Source organism: Stegodyphus dumicola, chromosome 2 (genome assembly GCF_044657685.1).
Source record: "Stegodyphus dumicola isolate Sdum_Otavi_A_Nest chromosome 2, ASM4465768v1".
Classification (NCBI taxonomy): domain Eukaryota; kingdom Metazoa; phylum Arthropoda; class Arachnida; order Araneae; family Eresidae; genus Stegodyphus; species Stegodyphus dumicola.
Genome location: NC_140769.1, coordinates 190,832,477 through 190,857,094, shown reverse-complemented (window position 1 = coordinate 190,857,094; position 24,618 = coordinate 190,832,477). Strand labels below are relative to the sequence as shown.

General features: G+C 33.1%; 1 protein-coding gene across 1 annotated transcript in view; it reads right to left on the bottom strand.

Moving 5' to 3' along the window:
- The window catches only part of LOC118184404 (uncharacterized), a 56,074-nt gene extending 31,483 nt beyond the window's left edge, over positions 1-24,591 (bottom strand). Inside the window, exons 1-2 of the mRNA XM_035354070.2 lie at positions 24,341-24,591; positions 11,906-12,005 (exon numbers count right to left, since the gene is read on the bottom strand). Coding sequence (XP_035209961.1) covers positions 11,906-12,005; positions 24,341-24,537 — 297 coding nt within the window. The 5' untranslated portion in view covers positions 24,538-24,591. The remainder of the gene's footprint in view (positions 1-11,905; positions 12,006-24,340) is intronic.
- Positions 24,592-24,618: the final 27 nt, after the last annotated feature.

Sequence of the window (24,618 nt, the reverse complement as noted above, 5' to 3'; positions counted from 1 at the left end):
GACTTTAAAGGACCACTAATTGAAAGAAGAAAAAAAAAAAAAACGACCCATCAACAAATGGGAACTAAACAAATTCAATTAAAGATATTAGCTATACTTGAACTTTACTTTTGTGATCCATCCTAAGAATAAAATAGATTCACAAGTAGAATGCATTATTATTAAATATAATGAGATAAGGTTGCATAGGTTCTTTCTCTAGGATGAACAATTTCAGAGTGCAGTAGTTTTCAGTCCATAGATGAAATCCTGTTGCAATGGGGTACTTTTGTTAATGATTCCAGTTGTAGCCTCAAAGGTTACTCCAAGAGACAAAGAGATAAAAGAAGTTTTTCCATCAGAGTCAGAATAAGGACACCTTTGTTGTGTATGAGTAAAGGAATCTTCCCCCTCCGGGATTTCACCGAAGGTAACGACACAGTGAGATATAAAAGGTGGTTTCCTGAGAAGGGCCAGAACTTTCCCGATGGAACTATTGAGTAGTTGGCCCGTTAAAACTATTACTCCTCCTGTATAATGCAATAAAGCATTTCTCCTGTTAAAAAAATTCTGAGATTATGGGACTGAATGTATCAAAGTCCCACATCATATGGATATGCAAATTCTATTTTGTTAAAATTTGTGCTACTGTTATAACTTGAGTTAGAAGTTCATTTCAAACCTGTATTACAACCCGGGGTTTTGTGTAGCGGTTTTGGCCATTACACCACAGCAATAATATTAAAATTGGTGGCAGCATTTTGGGATTGTTCCTGAGAGTAAATTTAGGAACAGACTTTTCACCTGTGGACTTCAGTTAACTTCGTGCGTTGCTTTCCGTACATCTCGTTTTGCAAGTGTTTCGAATCGTCGAATGGAAGTTACAGAAAAGGCAGTGTGATAAAGGACTTTATGTAAGCAGTCAAGAGACTTTCTTCTCTGCACAAGAACCATCTAATTTTGCGTGCAAGAACAGTTTGCATAGTGAAATCTCTTCAGAAAGTGAGAGTGTGTCAGAAGGGAATGCCGGATCAGAAAGTGATCTAGTGCCACAAAGTAGTAAAATTTCTCGGAAGAGTTGGTGTATCCAAGTTAGTGCCAGGAGAGTCATTGAAGGTGTCTTCAAATTGGTGAGTACCATTTTTGTGATTTTGGAGAAGTTACACCAGTTATTCAAGACTACATTGATTTTGGATATAGCTCTGTTATTGGGAATCAAATGTTTTCTTGTTTTTATTAAAAATTATTCTTGTGGTTACTTTTGCTAATTGAGATTTAAGTGTGGTTCTATTGTTCTAGTAACTGTTTAAACTGATTTAAGTATTGTAACATTATGCCTTAAAAAAATTTAGTTCTTAAATCAGTTCAGTGTTAAAGGGCAATATTTGTATAGTTGAGATAGTGCAGGAAAATGTTGCATCTTAATTAGCATTTTTGATTTTAGAGATAATTGTTTTAAGGCAATTAGTGTTCAGAATTATTAGGGAATTACTCAATTTTGGAGAAATTGACCTGTTGTTCTTTTGGTGTTTTTGAATTTTGGGGTAGGTTATTTTGCTTCAGTTTTCCATAATGGGTGAATTTATGAGGAAATTTACTAAAGCTCTGCTATTACAGTTAGCAGTGGAGTTTGATACAAATGTGTCTCAGGCAAATAAAGTAAGAGAAATTAGGCAGGCTATTCTTAATGTGGAGAACTATGAAGAGGAAGCAGCGAAAGAGTATGATCAGAAAAAAGCAGAAGAAATAGCTGAACAAGACAGAGTAGAGTGGGAACATGAACAAGAGAGAACAGAATGGGAACGTGAGCGAATTTTTGAATTGGAGAAGTTAAAACTGATGAACGTAGTTGAGACTAATAGTTTAGCTTCCACGGCTTTGACTGTTGAACAACCTAGAGGAAAAAGGGTTAACTTAAAAGATTTAGTATCGCATTTTGAACAGAGTAATGTAGATATTTCATTATTCTTTATGCTATTTGAGAAACAAGCTCAAAAAGAGAACGTATAAGAAATTAATTGGGTCTCCCCATTAATTCCTTTATTTCCTCATGATGCAGCTCAGTTAATAGTAAAAGAACCAGCGGATAAAGGGGATGATTATAGGCATATTAAGAAATTACTCATGCATAGATTCAAGTTTAGTTCTTTGGCACTAAAAGCAAAATTTGAAGAACATTCTAGAAAAAAAGGAATGTTATGGGTGGATTTATTGTATGAATTGAGAGTATATTTAGAGAATTGGTTGGATTTAGTAGAAGTTCGAAATTTCAAAAGTCTTAAGGAACATATGCTTACCTAGCAAATTAAGCTGCAAGTCCCTTCAGAAATAAGAGAGCGCTACTTAGACAATTGGGAAGAATTTAAAACGGCTTCTATTTTAGCAGAGAAATGCAACAGGTATGAGGATTTGCGAAGAGACACGAGGAGGTTAGAGCAGAGCGGGGTTTAAGAAACCATTTCAGAAAGCTAGAGAGCGGTACGTAAATTCCAATGGTAGTGATAATCAGAAAAGTAGTGGTCATCAAAGAATTAAATTGTGGGAGCACATAAAAGTGGAGGCTTCTAAAAAAACAGCAGGCTTTCAAGGAAGCAGGTTTTGAGAAACGGTAGAAAATAAGGTGTTACCAATGTGGAAAGGATGGGCATATCCAACCTAACTGTCCATTGCTGAAAAAAAAAAAGGCTTATCTTGTGAATAATTTAGGAACATAGAGTTTAGGGAAGTGGTTTGAGCCATATTTCAAGAAAGCAGTGATTAACGGGGTAGAGAGAGAATATTTGAAAGATACTGGAGCTGGATACTGGATTTGAAAGATACTGGCATATATCTATGTAATAGTACTTGGATTAATACTAGTGACTTATTAGAAGACACAGTGTGGGTGAAACAGCCTTTGGACTCAGAATGTAAATGTTTAATGAATGTAATGTTGGCAAAAGTCACCACTGAAGATAATTTTGGTGTGATAATCACAAAGGCAGTGGTTACACTCTGGTGGAGTTAGATAAATGTACTATCTGTTAAGAAATAAAACTGAACAGTTGATAGAGAAAATTAAGGAATGACTGGTTCTCTTGAAGGTTGTAGAAACTCGTAGTCATGCACGTGAGTGCAGGAATTTAGAGAGAGCAGGCACGGAAGACTCAGATTCCAGATCAGAAGATAAGGAAGAGATTGAAAGTCTTGTGAATAATGAGATTTCAGAAGAATGGAAATTAACAAGTAATATGGATGAGGCCATTGAAATTCCAGTCATCAGTTCAGACGAAAGGTCTATCCTTGTGGAGATTATGCGAGCAGAATTCTCAGAAGCACAGAAAACATGCGCTAGTTTAGCGGCCCTGTGGAAGAAAGAGGAAAGTGAAAGGGAAAAGAGTTTAGAATTGTAAAGGAGAGGCTACTCAGAGTGGCAGGTTCTAAAAAAGGGGAAGATAAGCTTCAGCTGTGTGTGGCTCTTGTTTTTAGGAAAGGGATCTAGAAGTTATGCCATGAGGAAATCTCTGGTCATTTAGGGGCAACAAAAATGAAGGATAGAGTTTTGACACACTATTTTTGGCTTAACTGTTACCAGGAAATTGAAGAATTTGTGAAAGGACGTGCAATATTTGTCAGAGTGTAGGTCACAATAGGGATAAAAAGAAAGCCCCACTGAAGATTGTGACAGCCATATCAGAAGTGTATAGCAGATTAAATATTGATGCAGTAGGACCTCTGATACCTAGTTCACGTGAAAATAAATACTTAATTACATCAATTTGTGTTGCTTCCAAATATCCAGATGCTGGTCCTGTGCAGAATTTAAGCACTAAAAGTGTGATTCAAGCCTTAATACAAATATTTTCTAGATCAGGTTACCTTAAGGAAATTCAGTGCGATTTGGGTAGATCGTTTACTAGTGAGCTTACATCTGAGTTTTTAGTAAGTTCAGAATTAAGGTGTATCATTGTTCAGTGTGTCATCCTCAAAGCTATTCTGTTGAAAGGTTGCATTCTACTTTGAAAAGGGGATTGAAGGCTTTGTGCTTGGAAAACGGAAAAGATTGGAAAGTAACTAGTACGAGTTCCGAAACCAACTGTATCGTAGAAATTCCGGATAAGCGTGACAGTGATACCACTTATCACAGGGATTTGACTGAACCTTGTCATCAGCACCCTAAGTTTATGAATCTGATGATGGCAGAGGTTGTGGAGTATATCAAGGGAGAGGTTGATATTTCTTATCTTTTAGCTGATTCAACGAAGATTGATTCGAGGAAAATGATATTGCTGTAAGAGGTTTTTGTAGCATTTTGGAATTATATTTTTGTAGATTCAAAATTGTTTGCATCATGTGTTTCATTTTTAAAATGGTTAGAATCAAATGTTTTATCTTAAATACTAGCATTTTGTAAAATTTGAGGAATATACTTTGTGGAAGGAAGACAATAGCAGTAATTAAATCTTTTTGTATTTTTGCTTTTATGTTATGTGTTAAGGTGATGTTATCTAGAAATAAGTGCAGGTTAAAGTAACTGGCTACTCTATTATCATTTAAATGGTTACCACTTTTGTTCTGAAAGCAGTGAAAAGTACTTAAAATTGTCCCTTCCATAGTCTAGGAAAATTCTCCAATGAGGGGAGAAGTTGTGATAAGGTTGCACAAAGCTTTTTGTCTACGATGAATGATTTCAGAATGCAATAGTTTTCAGTCCGTAGATAAAATCCTGTTGAAATGGGGTGCCTTTGTTAATGATTCTGGTGGTAACTTCAAAGGTTACTCCAAGGGACAAAGAAATAAAAGAAGTCTTTTCATCAGGGTCAGAATATGGACACCTTTCTTATGTACGAGTAAAGAAATCTTCCTCCTTCGAGAGTTCACTGAAGGTAACGACACAGTGAGATATAAAAAAAATGTTTCCTGAGAAGGGCCAGAACTTTCCTGATGGAGCTATGGGCAGGTTGGCCCACTGGAACTACACTCGTGTATAATTGAGATAGAGCATTTTTCCTGTTAACAAAATTCTGACCTTACAGGACTGAAAGTCCCACATCGTCTGGATATGCACTTGCTTTTATTTTATAAAAATTCATGTCATTGTTATAACCTGAGTTGGAAGTTCATTTCAGCCCTTTATTATAACCCGGGGTTTTGTGTGGCAGTTTCGACCATTACACCACACCACAATAATTATAAAACAAATTTGAGAACAAAATCAACTTTATAAAATTTATCAGGTAGCATTAAATATTTTACCCTTATATAATAGTTGGACATGTTTGAATGAAGATTAGCGATATTTTATTTACGTTTTACCAAAAGTTAGCTTTATGCTGATTTTTTCTTTTATGTCTCATTTTGTCACGTACTTGCTGAGTATAGAGGCTTAGTAAATAGCAGGTAGATTTTATGTCAAACGGCATAGGTTAAAATGAGAGGCATAATCAGCATGACTTATTACAGGAGACTAGCTCCACCGCTGCTGCTTGCCTAGAGAAAGGCCTGCTGATCAGAACAAACCTGAAAGCCTGATGTAAGCACGGTAGGCAAGTTTTGAAAGTTCGTTGTGCTCCGTCTACATTTCATAACTTTGTGTAGAGTTCCTGGGGTTGTAACCCAGTTAATAGATTTTAAAGTTTCAATAAAACACTAAAGCACCAGAGGTAATAAGTTGTTTTGTATTAATTTAAGTCTCACTAGATGCAAATTGAGTTTTACATTAATTTCTACATTTTTGTGCTGTATCTTGTGACCGTGGCAAAGATTAACAAAAGGCAATAACTCACTTAATATGTAGAGATAACTTTAAGTAGCAGTAGTAGTAGGTTTATGGAACAAAACCTTAATGGTTATATGCACCGTACACAGACTTTTTTAAACACTGATATAATACATATTAGACAGTGATATATTACCCCATGTAGGCAAATAACATTGACATTGATGTATTACATACAGATAAATCAACAAACAGACAAGATTAAAACCACATGAAAAGTAAAATCCAAGGTAGCTGATTAAATGATAAATGTTAAGATGAAGTTGTCTATAATTCAGATAATAAGATGTGTGAGACACATAAAATCATAAAACGTGAGCTATATTAAAATGCATATTATTGACACAATAAAACATCAGAAACAAAGCAAATTAAATAATAGATACCAATCTCGTTCAGGTATTGAAACAAATTGGGAGTGACCTCTTTCCCAATTATATGTTCTAAAAGCAAGTCACATTTGTTAAACTGTTTGAAATGAAGTTTTTTAAAATATGGGCACTGTATTAAAAATGACAAACTGATATTACAAAATTACAATGTGAGCACACTGGTTCACTCTTTGATTTTAATAGCTGATTATTTAGCTGGACATCCCTGAAATGCTGACATTTGATTAATACTCTCTGCTTAATGACTTAACGGATATCATTAAATGGAACGAGCTGATCTGACAGGTGAACTCCAGACTTTACTGTAATGTCTGCAAGTTCATTCCCTTTTATACCCACATGTCCTGGAAGCCAACGAATGTATAAAGGATGTTATACCCATGGCTCAATAATTTCAGATTCAAACTTAATATGTAGAAGATGATGAGGTTTTGAGCATTGTAATATAATTTTAGAATACTAAACTAGTCTGCATAAATTATAAATTGTCTTCAACGTAGCTTAGAAATAAATGAAAGCACACAATAAATGGCATTTCATTCTGAGGTGAGGAGACGGAGCAGGCGTCACGCAGTCTTCTACCCTCCATGTGGTCTTCAATAACAAAGAATGTACTAACATGTCCTACTGCTTTCGACCCATCTGTAAATATGAGAACATAAGTAGTGTATTTGTGCTTGTGGTCAGAAAAATGTTGTCTGCATACAAACTCGCTAGTATCTCTTTTTTAACAATATTGAAAAACATCAAGAAATCGAATTTCAGCATCTTCCCAGGGTGAGATTTCAAAATGCTTTACTGCCTGGGTACTGAGATCTGCCATGTGGTATTTCTCGATTAGTGAGTAAACCCTAAGAGAGAAATAAAGCAGATAGGATGGTTAGGCCTCAAACAAGAATTTGTAACTATCATCTATGAAAGAAACCTGATTTGGATGATTAGGAAGTGAAAGCATTAAAATAGTAGCAAAGAAACAACTGCTCATATCTTAACTGAAGTGATGGCTCATAGAAGTCGACATAGACACTTTAGACAAGAAATATTCTAAATGCACCAAAGCATATATGCAAAGCCTGATGGTGCACAGTATTTAATTTTAAAAACATGGCAGGCCATGCAGAATCATATACAAGTGAGCGGAAATCTAGTTTGGAGCATAAGTGCTCTTTAGATTCAGAGTAACGAGAAACGGTCCGTGCCCCAGGAGGTGTTTGCCAGGACTTCCAAAAGATTCAGTCTCCTGAAACACTTCTTCCTTAGGTACAGGATATGTGGAAGGAAAGTTAATTTCTGGTTGAACATCATTCCTAAAAATTTTACTGCAGGTTCCACTGGAATCGGTGATCCTTCAAAGTACAACACAGGCTCAGGATGGAGGTTGCGCTTTCTGCAAAAGTGTATGCATACAGTCTTCTATTTAGAAAAAGTAAATCCTACTTTCTTTGACCATTGCTGGATCCTATTAAGAGTGATTTTCAGTTACCTCGCTACATATCTCATGAATGCACCTTGACAGCATATGTGAAGGTCATCAACATATAAAGAACCTGAAAACATAGGAGGAAGTTCTTTTACAACCGAGTTGGTACTAATTTTGTAACTAATGCCATCTGAACTCAGGTATGACCTATGTGCCTGTAACAAAGCTCTCCTTAATTCAAAGAGGGAAAATTCATAGTTATAAGACTCTGAGTTGTCAGAGCTGAACTTAATGAGAATATTATCAGCATATTGCTTAGTGGACAGAAATGATTGGGAATAACTGTTGCCATTAGAGATGGCTGAAAATGTTTCACCAAGAGTATTTGCAATTCCTTCTGCAATGCTGATCACTCGACCATCTTTTTCCCAAAAGGAAAGTGAGTGGACTTAATATATTTCAAGTCATTTTCTAACTCTTTCCCAAACTTGTTTACTGGGTTTTGAGGGTGTTATTCCAGACACATACAATATCCAGGAATCTCTCTTAAGGCCCGTCCACACGAGTACGCTCGAAACGTAGCTGACAAACGCACTTTTACGTTACCAGCGTAAAAGCGTCCAAACGAGTACGCTCGCGAAGAGTGTGTTTAACCAATAGAATTATTTTACGCAAAAATCACATGACGCTGTAATATAGCGTCAACAGAGCTGTATCTTATTACTTCGCTGTTTTTCTGTATGTTTGCGGCAAGTTGTCCAAAACAGATGATTTTTTTTAATAGCTGAAACTTTACTATTAAGTGCAATTATTAAGCAGAGGCAAAACCACAAAAAATGGCAAGAATGGGTCCGAAAGATTTATTTAGAGCGACCTATTCAAAGAGAATTTTTTTTTTTTTACTGCCTAGTTTGCGAAAGGAATATCCGGAATTATTAAATTCCTACTATTAGCTCACACTCGCTCTATATCTTGTTGAAATTTTCAGTACATAAAATGCTTTTTATTCATCCACTCAAGTTCAAATACAATTTTTTTAATTTGAAGTGACACTTGATGTTAATACAGCTTTTTCACATATTGAATTTTTTAAAATTTTTAATTTTAAAAAATTCTGTTTGTATTTTTATTTATTTATTTTTGTATTTTTTAAATTTTTCTTTGTGGACCTAAGTAGGAATCGACTTAATTTTTTTTTTTGGTATATTACTTGTTTTTTAATTACTTCAGGATGAGTATCGACCAGTTTGACAGACTTGCAGATTCTATATTGTATGAAAATTAGGATTTATAAAATTGGTTTGGAGTACTGTATATAAAGAGAATTACACCATCCACCATATAATAAAACCAAATTCATATTTTTTTAACTCCCCCTTCCTTGGTCTTTTGTTTTTCTTTTTATTTATTTTTGAATTTAGAACGAGGTTCAAACTTTGGACAGTTTATGAGAAACTATGTGCATGATAAAATATGCAATAAAGTAAAAATAAAGAGAGAATTTATAGATGATATATGATAAAGAGATGCAGATATATTATTACATAAGGATTTCTATTTGCAATGCACATTTTTAAACTAAATTAAAAACGACAATGATAATAATGAATAAAATAAGAAATGAAAACAATAATAATAGGTAAATTAAGAATATAATGATTCATGATTAAATATAAGAAAAAATTTTCAAAATGAGGAAAGCTAACTACCATCTACGGGTGAGGTTCGAACTCGCCACCTTTCCATTCCTCCACCAGCAATGCAGCGCACTGACCACTCAGCTATCTGTGATAGCAGTGTTTGTGAAAAATAATGTAACAAGTAGAAGTCGCTGCAAAGGTAATTTAATTAAACTTCAATAAATGATTGCTGTATGACACAAGTTGTAACTTTCCTCCAAAATTTCGTAATTGTATTTTATTGAATACTCTTTCACGGTCAACTGCTTTATTTTAGAAGTTGTTATATTGCTGAAGTTAGTTTTTGGTGTATTTAATATTGGGATATTTATAGAGCTTTTTATTACACATGATGTAGCCAATATTTATTAATTAAGGATAATTTTGTAAGGCAGAAACTTTGATTTCGTAGAAACTGTAATTTATTTAGGTTCATATTACTTACGGTATTATAAATAGGTGAAGCATATGGATATACTGGTCGGATCATTGCTTTATAAATATACAGTTTTCCCCTTTAATGAGAATTTTAAATGTATACCAATATGTACGGTTTGAGAAATCTGTAGATGGCATGTACAATGCTGATAATTTTATTGCTGTATACAGTTATGATATTTCTAAGCAAAAACTCATCTCTGTGTGGTCCTGACGCCATATTGAAACGGGTAAGCAAGAAGGTTTTCTGATTATGACACGTGATAAGAACTCGGTCGGCTATTGGCTATACGCACGCGTCGCGGGTGAAAAAGCTGAACAGGAGCGTACTCAGTTTTATGTCTTCTGCGTCACACGAATTTACGCCGGCGTCAAAAAAGTTACGTCAGGAGCGTCCTCGTGTGGTTAAAAATACATTCAGAATATAAGCTCGCGTCAGAAAACTTAGCAAAGAGGCACAAACATGATAAAGGATACTCAAAGTTGCCACATTCAATGAGAGTGCAAGCAGCAGATAAGAACAAAAGTTAATCCGCAAAGAGAAAAAACTATCTGACAAGAAAGAACTGACAAAATTAAACGATTCTCAGTTAAAAGCTCTAGATGAATTGCCAAGTTCTGGAGAGAGAGAATGCCAAGAGAATTTTTTAAAGAAACTAAACAGACAACAGTGAGTTGTGAAGAAGCAAAACTGCCACAAAAGCCTTTGTCACACTCGCCTGATTTCAATAAGGAGTTTATTTTGCAAATTGATGTTTCAGACACAGGTATGGGTGTCATTTTAGCTCAAAAAGATGAACGAGACAATGAACATCCAGTATTATACCTCAGTAAGAAGTTTACAGAAACTGAAAAAAAGTACTCTACCACAGAAAAGGAATACGCCGCCATAATATTTGCTGTAAAGAAACTTCAATGTTATTTAGACGGGCATACTAAATTCCTCATCATGACCGATCATAATCCCTTAGTTTGGCTCAAAAATAATGTGAGTCTAAATCCACGACTTATGAGATGGGCACTGGTACTACAACCCTACAATTACACGATTGTTCATCGAAGTGGTAAAAACCATAAAAATGTAGACGCATTAAGTCGTACTCCCTGGCCTGATTAAATAATTTGTTTCTCTATATAGATAAAAAAAATATTTTGTTCCTTCCTCTCTTCCTCAGTGTATGTTATTATGTTATATTTTGTATTTCAATTCTGTATTGTGCTGATATTGTTGTTTTGGAAAAAAAAAAAAAAAAAAAACCGTAAACTTTAATTTATAAAATTATAAATTAAAGTTTATCTGGAGCGGGGAGAGGTTGTAATATCGTTATTTAATAAATAAATATAATTATAAAGTGGCAACGCCATATTTGTATTAAACCATTACTCAGCAACGTGAGATATTGTTTTAAAAAGATTAGAGAATTCTGAAGATTTTTATAGCTAGGAGTAGTATGAAATTTTGCCACTTAAGAATTGTATAAAATTTGTCTATCACCGAGAACTAGAAATAAAATTTATGTTCTACTAAGAAGATTGTCTGTTTTGTAAATTACTGCAAAATACTTTACAATACCAAGTCCTAACTACAAGACTAACAATTACTAACAAGACGGATTTATATTGGGGCTTAATATCACAGATATAATTTTTAGTGAACTCAAAAAAAAAAAAAAAAATTTTAATTAAAGGAGAAATTAGTTTAAAATACCTTAAGCTAAAACATATGTTTATAGATAGAATTGAAATTATTTCATTTAATTCATATACTATATAAAGTTATTAATTTCAAAGCTAAAACTATACTAAAATTTGAAACTACATTAAGATTACAGATCGTAACAGAAATGCATTTGCTACAAGCAAAGCTTTCAACAGATGATGAATCTGATTGAAATCAGTTACATGAAAATAAGATTTCCACATATGTCCTTAATAATATGAAAAGCACCATATGGCATTGTACAATTTGCAGGTTATGTTTCTTTTCTTCTAATTATATTTAAATATAAGTGTGAAAACATTTATAAAAAGTTGCAAAATTTTGTAAAGAAGAGTCAATAAAAGAATATGAAATATAATACTGTTAAAATAATACAAAATTAAAATTTATGTTTCATAACTACTTTACACAACAGTATAAGAATATGGCACTTTAATGTGATAATAGCTAATTACTAGTACAAAGCACTGTAAAAATAAAAAAAGATTGCATTAAGTCAAGGAAGGAGGAAAAACTTACAGCAACTCCTTTAGCACAAGCAGAGTTACCTGTCCCAAGTTTGAAACTGTAGCAAGGATTGTAATAATAACTGTAGTTTCCTACTGTAATATTTTCAAACCTGAAATATAAATATTGTTTATATTATTTAAAAGCTTTATTAAAAAGTTAATTATTTAAATCAGTTTATACTTGGTAGTAATAAATTTAATGCACAGAATGTCACAAATGAAAATGAATTTCCTACCCTAATTAGAGACAATTTTTTAAAAAAGAAATTGAACAAAAAGGGTGAAAAATACATTACCTGCAAATCTATACTGGCAATTTCAATAAATATTTTGAAGCAAACTCATGATTAATGTCACATAGATGGTAAAAAGTGTAATGATAAATGCCACTTATAAGAGGTGAGTTGACACAATTTTTCAAAGATTCCCAAATTATTGATATCTATCATAATTCCAAACATTATCAGCAGTGTCATTCCTAGGATTTTTTTGGAAGAGTAAAAATACTCCTGGACTTTTTTAGGAGGAGTGAAATATGGAAATAGCATAAACTATGGAAATAAAAATATGGAATATGGAAATAAATATAAATATATTTATATGGAATATAAATATGGAAATAGCATACAGAGACAAATTTTCTATAAAAAACACTTCTTTAATGGACAAAATGAAATCGGAAAAAAAAAAAGAGGATGCTATTTTGGTTTCTGACAATTATAGCATATGTTAAGTATTAGTAGAAATAAGAAATAAGAAAAAATATTAGAAATAAGAAATATTAAACATTATAAATAAAAGAATTTATTTTACATTAAACATTCTAAATGAAATAGTTATTTAATATTACAAATTTAATATCCTTTTCCTTTGATTTTTCCACTATGTTACAGCTAATTTCCTTACAATATCAAAACTCTTTCAAAATTAAAGTTACAAAAAACCTTTATTCTTGATTACATTACAATTTTAATCTCGTTTTCTCCTGATTTCCTTACAATATCAATGCTCTTTCAAAATTAAAGTCACAAAAAACATTTTCCTTGGTTACGTTACAATTTTAATCTCCTTTTCCTCCGATTTTTCCACAAAGTTACTGCTCTTTCAAAATTAAAATCAAAAAAAAACATTTCCCCTTTGTTCCTTGAAATCTTGGCCTTGCTCAGATATTCTCGTTAGAATTTCCAGTTGTTTTCCCCCAATCTATTTTGAGTAGAAAATCCTCTTTCACAAACAGCCGTTGATAAAGGTATAGTCATAGCTATTTGTGCCAGGGCTGTAAATCCTGGATATAAGAGTTCACCACCTAAACTTGATGAGAACGACAAATTAGCAAACTGTTTAAATTTGAATTCTCTGTAGCGTGCATAAAAACACTGTACTTCAAGGTACTCTAACACAAGAGGAATTCAACAAACCATCAAAATCCTGCAAAAGATGCATCTGTTGCAAATTAAATCTTTCTTGCAGATTCTCTATCAGTGCACTCAAAAAAGCATTTTTAGCACTCATGAAATCATTTAAAGATTTAGTAGAAACAGATAATTTAATATCTTGAATTCGATAATACCCATTATTAAGTGCAGACTCTAAAAATTCCTGTAGATGACCTTCCTCCTTTTTCATTTCCTGCATGTAATTAATAGTTGATTCTAGACTGTTAACCAACACTCAGAAGTCCACATCAATGCTCTGAAAAATTCTACTGACTTTGTTCATAATCAGTAACACATGTCTCAAAAATGACAAGGTGGCTGCAAATGAAAATTGTGAGCATTGTTTAAGTAGTCCTCAGCCCTTGTCTATAGGATTGCTTGTTTTTCTGTTTGTTATCATGTCTGTCAGGGTAAGGATCCTCAGCCCTTGTCTATAAGATTGCTTGTTTTTCTGTTTGCAATTATGTCTGTCAGGGTAAGGATCACAGCATCATAACTGATATGACATGCATCAACTGCATTTTCAAGTGACAACCACCGAACAGCATTTATGTCTTTCAGCTTTTCAATCCTAATATTGGATGTGTGAAAATAAGCATACAATGAACCTAAAATTCTCCGACAGCTTTGAAACAGGGATATTCCATCAGCAGCTTGGGAAACAGCTAAAGCTAAACGGTGAGCTATGCAGTGATAGTGCAACAAACCAGGTATATCCTGAAATTTTTTGCCAAGTCCGTTGTTTTTTTCCATCATAACAACAGCACCATCTGTTGAAAGACGAACAACTTTTGATAGCGGTACTTTTTTTTCCGTTGAGAAACTTATTATTATTTCTTTCAGTGCATCTGCATTGCACTCACTCGATAGTTTTAAATTTGCCCAAAGACTGCTCTGACTTTCATTGTTTTTCAAATATTTCACATATATAATTAATTTATGGTCAACTGAAATATCTGTTGACTCATCTATCATTAAAGAAATGTAGGGGCTTTGTGAAACATCCTCATCCAAATTTGATTCTAATACTTCCGAAATAGCTTTAATTATGTCTGTAACTGAATTTTGAGATAAATTCAAGTGAGTTTCATTTCCACATGATTTCAAAAGCATTATTACAGGCTTAAATTTCATTAAAGGAAGTTCTTTTCCAATAGTGTAAACAGTCTTGAACACTTCCAAATCGCCATCTGTTGCTGTAGATTTTTCCTTTTCGATGATATTTTCAAGAGCTTTGGCATCTTTCCTGGCATTTAAAGAAAGCCTGTGTTCTGTAGTTTTTTTTCGTGGCAAGACAGAGTACTTCTCTGGAAACATGATGAACCCATCACACCCATGCCATTCTTCATATTGGCAGATTGACATGTTTTACAAAACATTTTATTTTGCTCTTTATTGAAGAGGACCCAAGGAAATTCGTTAAGCCACTTAAAAACTTATCATGTTTAGAAGTAGTTTCTTCTGGTTGTTCATCAATCTTTGGTTTCTTATCTGACGGTTCTGAGCTGGTTGACATTTGGCTTGACGGCTTTTTATAAAAAAACTCCTTGATGGATTTAGAACTCCTATTTAAATATTTAAATTAATTTTTCTCCTGGAATAACTGCTTCAGTCTCAAGAGGACCACCCTACTGAATTAAATAGTTTAAAAAAATTAGTTAGAAACTAAAAAATATTTTTGATGTGCTTCTCCTAAAAACTGATCATTTGTAGAAACTTCGTTTCGTTTTGCAGACTGTATGGAATTTCTAAGCTGACTCAGTAACTCTATCGTCGTAACAAATTCAAATATTAGCGGCGATTATGCAAAGATGAATAATTACAAATTATCAGAGCTGGCAGAAACTAATGCAACATCCAAGTGAAGGGCAAAAATACTATGTCTTTCAGTCCCAAAACCTCAGTTTAAAAACTATCTGATTTGCATTATGGTGAGGAAATGGAAAAGGGAACTTATAGTAAAGACTAAAATTATAAACAATTGGTTAATTTGCATAATAATAACTGTACATATCATCGAAGAATAATTTTCTTTCTCTTTATGCATTCAGTTTCTTTTTCCAACTCATTTCCTCTTCACATATGAAATGATGTATAGTAAGGGCTGGTTTCAAGGCCGATGAGGCAGAATTTTTAGAATTTAGAGACATACCGAACAACACAAAATATAGAAATGGCAAAACTTTTAGAATTTAGGACAGGCTGTGGGAGCAGAATTTAGGATCAACGGAGATTGAAACAGGTGGGGAAAATGCCTTGTGTATGATCCATTGAGACATATAAGGTAAATATTTTAAAATGTTAGTTTTCAATTTCTTTATTAATAGAAAAATTCTTTTTTATAAATGCCTGTCCATGCTAAAAGATTAAAAATATTTTTAATATTTTCCATACTTGTGTCTAGTGAAAAGTTGAGAAAATAAATGGAAGATAAACATGTTAACCCTTTGTTGCTCATTGTTCCACTACATGCAACCCCCCCCAACTTGAATCGCTTCTGAAACCGTTAAATTCAACCTACTTTGAACTTCTCTTTTTAAGTAGTCAATGGCAGCATATCACAAGGAGACCCAGAATTTTCATTTATGATGTGTTATTAAAATCCACTTATTTTCAAGTAATTTTCTATATACCGCTTCTCCACATTTCTTTACAAAATCCGTTAATTGGAAAATTTCACCTTTGTTTCGCGATATCCGAAAAACTTTAAAATTAGCAGCTATCATCATCAAATTTAGCTTTCCTTCACTATACATATTTGGCTATGCATCATGAGCTTGGCGAGTAATAACATGTTGTTCCGTTAAATTTTATCTTGCTTCTATCACAATTAAGCCTGAATTGTATTAGTTATTTGTTATACTTATGTCTATGTCTTGCACATGCTTAAGGCTTATCAGAGTTCTGAATAAATAAATTCCCACATATACTTAAGCCTTACTGAGGGCTGGCACCAGATATCTTACTGTCTGATGCAGTCTCTGTGGGTCCTAAATTCTGCGACTCAGTGCGGCCATATGAGCCCTGGCGCTGGTCCTGGGTTTATGTGAATAACAATTCAGTTATTCTTAATTCAAATAGTCCTAAATGTAATCTTTGGGTCTATGAGTACCATCAACAAAATCTATTTTTAGCATACGGAAAGAAATTTTTAGTAAATTTTTCCTCGTCAACATTTTTAGTGTATTTAACTTAAATCTGTAATTGCCAAGCGTAATGTCGACATAACAGGTTACCATACACCTTTATTATTCAGTTACTAACATAAAAAAATTGTTTAGACATCGCTACATGAGTCATTACTCAAGTTGTCTTGTTTTGATAAACATGAGATGATGAAAGGAAAATATAATAAATAATGGTTCACCAGGCTGGTGTCAGATCAACAATGTATCTATGTGGAATGTTTCTGTTTGAGATGTGTGCCAAGCAGATATACAGCAATGGAGCCAAATGGTACAACTCTAATATACGTTCTAATTTCACCAAATGTGGCGATATGTGTTCTGCGCTGGTTTTTGGCGCAATTGCGTGTTCTATGGCAACCCTGTTGACGTTGAAAAATCTTTCGCTGGAGCTCGTTGGTTCGCCTCTGTGTCTGAGAAGATGGGAGGGAAAGATAAAATGGTAGTTGTTGAATTGAAGTTCGGCAAAAGGAAATATGATTGTGGCTATCCTGTTGAGGGGTAATGGGTATTTGGAACTGTGGTCTGGGAGATTATTTTTAATGGCAGTGCATGATAGAAGTAGGGATCTGTAATTTTATTTATTTGTGAACCATAGTATAAATTTTCTGGATAGTGTGTCTGGCTGTTATGTAAATACGATAGTGATTACGTAGCGGCATGTTAAAGGCGGTATGAAATTTATATTTCTGCTATTCGAAAACGCATTAATTCATGGTAAGTGCATTTTATTTTATCTTTGTTCTTATTTTGTAGAATGTTATGTTCATTTGTTCTTTAGTATGAATTTCTGTCGTTATTGTTGTTTTTTTAAATTGTTTGAAATTTATTTTAGTTTATTTTGTTGTTTAGTGTCTAGACTGTACAATTCGTAGATGTTCTTTAAAATTGAAACAGAATGCTGTGTACATGGTATTATTTGAAATTTATTGTTGTTATGTTATTTTATTAAAGCGAGCAGTGCGTAGATCGTAGATTCCTTCTTTGCCTAAATTGTGCAATTCATAGAATTTTTTTTAAGTTTAAACAGGATGCTGTGTACATAGTATTCTTTGAAATTTATTGTTGTTATGTTAATTTATTAAAGCGAGGTCTGCGTAGTTTGTAGATTCGTTCGTTGCCTACATTGTGCAATTCGTAGATTTTTTTTAAGTTAAAACATACGCTGTGTACATGGATTCTTGTCAAATATTTTTGGTTAGAAACTTTACGTTTTTGCTATCTAAATTTTTTGTTTTTGTTTCGGATTTTTAGCTAAATTGTGTGTTCAAAACGCAGTTTTTGCATGTGCGAAAACCGCATTTTTGGAGACATTTTAGGTTAAAAGTTCAAAATGTAGACAAAAAATTTAGATAGTAAAATGGCAGCGTGAAGTTTCTCGCCAAAGATATTTGGCGACTTGAGGTCGCATATCAGAGTAGTTCCAGCCAAATTACTGATCATACAAATTTATGCTAAAATGATTGTTCCTTCAATAACAAGGTATTTTATTTAGTGTTGAAGTGAAATTAAGAATCTGGACTCTCCAGATGTTTTATTATGCATGGAGGGGGGAATCAAATGCATGTGCGTGAAGCCTAAGAGAAAAATGTTGTTGCCGGTTTTGAGGTCCAGATTTTGGATCATTCCGGATAATGGGCATCCGGATTTCAGACTTTGTACTGCATTCGTAGAGTAAGATCTAAAAATGCCTCATTAATAAAAACTATAACTTAAATTCCTCAATAAGTAATTAAATATGTATAATGAAATATACTGTATGTTCATATGCGAAATTTACATGAAAATAAATGCATGCATAAATAACACACTTACAAAACAAAAACAATCCATTATCTTGTGATGTAAAAAGTATTTTTACAATATGTTAAATATTTTATAAATTTATTTAAATTAATACATTGTAGGATATCCTTTAGTGTGAATAACATTTTTGAGTTTCCTTGGCATTGATTCAATTCAATATGGTGTTACTGAGCTAGATATGGACTCCTATTCTTGTTTAAGAGCAGTTGTTAAGTAATTTTTATTAGAAATGTGCTTAGATCTAACATTTTTATAAAGAGTTTTCTATAAATTCTCAATGGGATTGAGGTCAGATGACTGAGGAGGACATTTCATAAATTTTGCGGTGCAATATAATTTCCAGTGCCATACATTTAGGGCTGTATGCTTGGGGTCATTATCACGTATGAAAACATATTCACTATCCAAACCTGTTTTTGTTGCACTAGGCCATAAATTATATTTCAAAATATTATTGTATAGCAGATGGTTCATAACGCCATTAATGGTGACTAAATTACCAAACCCAGAAGCGCTCATATAACCCCAAATCAAAAAGTTTCTATCTCTATTTTTCACTGTTGGTATTAAATTCCTTGGATGCATTTCTGTATTTCGTTTTCTTCACACCATTTGCCTTCTGCCTACACCAAAAGTATTTGAATTTACATTCATCTAAAAAAACAATTTTTTTCCAGAACTCTGGGCTTTCATTCACACATTTTTTGGGAAAGGATAATCATAGCTTCTGGCTTCTGAATTGTTATTCACATAATACAGTCAAAAGTCGGACTTCGGCGATTCCGGATTATCGATTTTTCCGGATTATAGATCAGTTTAAATCTGGTAAGATGGCATGCAGAAATTCTAAAATTAAAAATATGAAACCATAATTAATGAAATAAAGAACAATTATGATCTAAAGGGTATCAAAATTTACACAAAGAAAAAGCTTAATATTTATTTGTTTCCTTTATCAAACATTTCTTTCAATGTAAGTTGTTGAAGTTGCTTCATTTCATGTGATAATACTTTCTCTTTAATTCTATTAAACAGACATAATTTCTTGTTTAGTTACAAAGTTCTGCTGTTCAAGTCTTATAATTGCTGAGTCGAGAATACCGATGAATTTGTCAATCGAAATTTTTTCGTTTTCAATAACCTCTGTGTCACTTTCTTCATTATCGGAAGCGAATTATAATGACAAGGAACTTGTTTTAAATCATATCAAAGACGGAGTACATTGAGATGAAATACTACATTTAGTAAGGAATTCTAAGGCAAATAAAATAAAAACATCTGCCCTGAAGATAAGGATAGTGATGACAGATCAACTTCCAATTCATTGCGCGCCGCGTCGTTTCCCTCCCACTGCAGAGCAGCGTGAAATTGATAAACATATTTCGGAATGATTAGATAATCAAAGGATATGCCGGTACTATTCGGTTTTGAGGGCCGTAAAAAAATTCCAGCGAAAATGTATGCGCGAAAGCCCCAAATCTAGCAAACACGCCCATTTAACAGCGTGCCAAATCTAGTGTACGCGCTGATTTCAGATTGCATAAGTTTATATAGTTCTATATTTCTTAACACGCCATTGAAATACTAGTTTAATTTTTAATTCCTTTTTTGATAACCTATGGATTTAATAATTTGGGAATTGCCCATGATGAAAAGTCTGCGATAGAATTATGGGTAAAGTGCAGAATCACCCACTGCTTGACGCGTTTTTAAGAATTGCAAATACTCGGTATCCATGTGCACATCGACTTATTTTCACTTAAAAAAAATTCCCAGAATTGCACAAAAATGGCACTGCGCACACCCCTGACTTTATCTATGTACACATCAACCTATTGTCACTTAAAAACTAAAAGAAAATTGACAAAAATCCAATTGTTTTTTCCCTTGTAAAAAGCGGCAAACAAATAAGTGGGCAATTCTGCACTTTACCGAGAATGTTTTCAAAGAAAAGGCATCATTCATTATAGAAAATTATGTTTGAACAACCAACGAGATGACATTATGCTTTAGCGATAACTCGGTAGCGAAATATTATATCAACTTAAACTTTCATCTAAATTAAAACATCAATATTAGATAGTTATTTACTATTATACTTCCTTTCTTGCGTTAGGGTTGCCGCAATTACTTTTGGCAGCATTGGCATCAACAAAAGTTTGGCGATTTTTTACGGCCCTCGAAACCGAATAGTACCGATATGCCTTTATCAATTTTGGCTAATCTTTGAAATATGTTAACAGGTAGTTTGGCTACATTTTGGTCAGGCGATAAAAGTTACTAGCTAGGACTTTAGCAGTGTACATGGATAAAGTCAAGAGTGAGCGCAACGCCATTTTTGTGCAATTCTGGGATGTTTTTTTAAGTGAAAATAGGTCGACGTATACACGGATGATACCGTGTATGTGCAATTCTTAAAAACGCGGCAAGCAGTGGGTGATTCTGCACTTTCTCTCAATTTCGCACCTTATCTTCATCATGATTAAGCACTTTTGTTCCATAAAAGTTCTAGCATAAACGTAATTCGGCTAGCAGATTGTTGGAAAAAAATTTTGAGTTAAAAAAAAAAAAAAAGCCTTTACTTCGTGAAAACAAAATGGCGTCCAAAAAAAAAAAAAAAACTAGCAGGTTGCTGTAGCAGGGTTGGTCGCCAAATTTTTGCCAAAAATCGCCAAGTTACCATAATTCTACCATAATCCATAAGATTAACCTCAATTTTTTGCAGCAATTCCACTTTCTGTTTAATGGACTTCGAAACATACTTTCGCTTTATAGATCCTTTACATATTAGTAAATATATATCGGAAATTCTATTTGACATAATTGAAAGTTCAAGCTTCCTTTTATAAAATTGCTCTAACAGTCTGCAAAAAATAATAAGCCGGATCCAATTCGAAGATTAAGGAATAACACAATCTGCAACATTAACTGAATTAGATAATTTTAGCTTAGCTTATACCGTCCATTATACATTAAATGCGCATGCATAAACGTATTATGCTCATGCGGACACTGATATTTGCAGCCGTAAAGGTCTTACGTGCACGCGTAAATGCCTATGTGCATGCGTCAATGCGACGCACGAGCAGAAAGTTTGTAGCTTTTTTTTCCGGATTATGGGTGTCCGAATTAATGACTTTTGACTGTATATCGTAGCTTCTGGCTCTCACTCTCAAAGAATTTTTGTGTTGCAACATGGCCATGGAAAACTTGTTTTCTGCATGCATTTTGAATTGCACTTACAGATATTGTTCTTCCCATGTTTCACAATTCTCCTGTAAGTTTAAGAGCACTTACTTTCGGATCTTTTTTCAATGAACGTGCCAGAAATCCTCTGTCAACAGATGCAAGTAGATACAGTCATCCTGAACAAGCACTATTTTGCACTGTTCTGGAAGTAATAAACTTTTAAATAATTGATTGCACAGTTGGAGGTGGTCTGCTGACTAAAACTCAAATTTCGTTGTATGATTTACCGCCTTTACGAAGCTTTAAAATTAATTCTCTTTCAGAAATACTCATTTCTTTACCTTTACAACTCATGTTAAAATTTACATTTTTTATCCCATTTAAAGTTACACCCAATCATTTTATATAACTTGCAGAATAAACGATATCAGTTACATACAAAAAAAAAAAAAAAAGACTAAACCAATTAGAAAATGCTACCAAAATTTGGCATTAATTTGAATATACAAATACTTCTTATGTGCCAATAAATCCCCAATTTTTAGCTTTCCACATATTTAAAAACTAATTTAGTAACTTTTCAAAATTGTTTTTTGCACTCATACTTGGTAAACAATTTTTATTAGTTATTGCCTTTTGAAGAAGTTTGATAGAATGAGCATGCCAAAACAGTAGTTTCTTTTGTGAAACCAATCTTTTATAATTTCTACACTCACTGTAAATAGTTCAATAATACTGAGTTCTATAGCTGCATAATATATATAGCTGGTGCTACATTCATATAAGAATTAAATTGTATGGAACAAAATAAACATTGTTATGTCTTTGTCACTAGAAGAAATTTTTATAAAAAGCAGATAGAAAACAACTAAAGTAAACATAAGAAGTACGAGTTGTTTACTTTTTCGATTAGAGTAGATTTAAGGTTTTGATTAGAGTAGATTTAAGGGTGCCCCTTGAAATATCGCTAAGTTATTTCATTTATGGTAACTTGAGTAGTTGAATATTATGGAAATCCTATCAGGACGCAATTGGTTGCATGATTGTGGTGAATTTGAATAATGGGAAAAATTTAAAAAGGCTTTTGTGTATCGGATTTTGGATAAGAAGTACGTTTTGTGGTTTACATGGTAAGATGGTTGAATGTGGTAATATTAATTTGAAGTTTCTCTACAATTTGGAACGAAAGGGAAAAAAGCATTAATTGACTGGTGTGTAAATGAAGGGGTTTACATAGTAGCAATTATAAGTGCCTTGTTTGTAGGAAGGAAATATTTATGGTTGGAGGATACCAGCACTACAGAGGATATTTCTGACTCTTATTTTTGTGAATTTATGTGGCGACGCCAATACACACATTCTAGTTCAGATAATTTTCAGAAGTTTTTGGATGCTGTTAAGGAATTTTGTTTGACTGAAGACACGGAAATTCGCAAATAAGATTAAGATATTTCCTTCATCTAGTGCTAAGATGAATTTCCTTTTTTATGTTATTAGTCCAAAAGCGCTTTGTCCATGAAGGACTATAAATTTCATTTTGCGTTGGAAACATTTTTTTGTGCCCGTTTCACTTTTCAAATTTGTGCTTATGTTTTTGTGTTGGGTTGGTTTTTAAGTTTGTTCTTGTGTTTGGTTTTTGAGTTTATGTTCGGTTGGTTTTGTGTTTGGCAAAATGCCCCTTTGGATGTAATCTAAAATCTGAATCCATTCAGTTATTTTTTTTGGTAAAATCCTAGTATACGGTGCAGCCTTGGCGCGATTTTGAAAATTATCGCCAACACCAAAAATGATCCAAAGAACGTCTATATATATACTATGTATGTATATACATAATATACATGTATAACTATATATATTCTTTGAATGACCCGTTTACTACTCATCGTATATGTCGCGTTTTTACTGCTCATCATAAAGTCACCAAAAGTAGCCAAATCCCGTGTGCACTGGATACTAGGATTAAACCTTTTTTTTTCTCTATTTGATTTAAAATGTAGTTTATTGAGATTATACATTTCCTGTTTTGCTACTTTGACTTTTTAAGTGAATATTGATCAATGTGTGCATGGACAAAGTCAAGGGAATCCACAATGCCTAGTTTGTGCAATTCTCTGAAGTTTTTATAAGTGAAAAATAACTCGATTTGCACATGGATACCCAGTTTGTGCAATTCTTTGACGCAAAAATCGCCGCTACACAAAGCCAAAATAACAAGTCGAAGAATTGCATAAACTCGGTGTCCATGTACCGCCAAAAATCACCAGTTATCCACAAGGGGCACCCGTTAATATATTTTTATCCCTTTTTCTCTTTTCATTACTGAACATAACATCTAGCATATTTTATAGGTATTAAAAAATATGGAATTATACAATAAAACACTACCAGAAATGGGGCTAAATTCACCCACAGAAGATAATTATGTCATAAAATTCATCTTTAAAAACTGAACAAATCATAAATAACAATAAAATACACAAAAATCATCATTAGTCTATAAAATAATTGCATGTTATAGACCCATTACGGGGGAAAAGTTTTTTAATTTTCCTACGTTAAAACATAATAATGTAGCTAAATGATTTGAAAACTCTTGCCTATCGCGATAAAAGCATAATACGCAGTTCCTTTCTTTTTCGGAACATATCAAACATATTTAAATGGAAGTAAATTTGAACAAATATACTAAGAAGAAATTTGTACAACTACATAAATAAAAATAATCACACTTTTCATTCACTATTCTCAATTACACCAATATGTGCAACGTACAGTAAAGATATCATTATGAAGAAATGAAACAACATCTCTCATAACAGCGAAACTTACCTAGCTTTATGACGGTCGCCTAAACTAGTAAGATCAACAATGCTTCCATTTTTATAAACACATTGACATGAATTTACATATGTACATTCTTCAGATGAAACATACTGTATTAAACTCGAAAGTGTGAACCACAAAAAAAATAAATAAATTCTTTTTACGTCAACATCGAAGACATCCAAACCCTTAAACTTTTTCATTGCAGACCTACCTCAACTTTCAAACAGGTGCGGTTAGACAGACCATTAGCAGGATGAATATGAAAACATGTGATTCTCTTT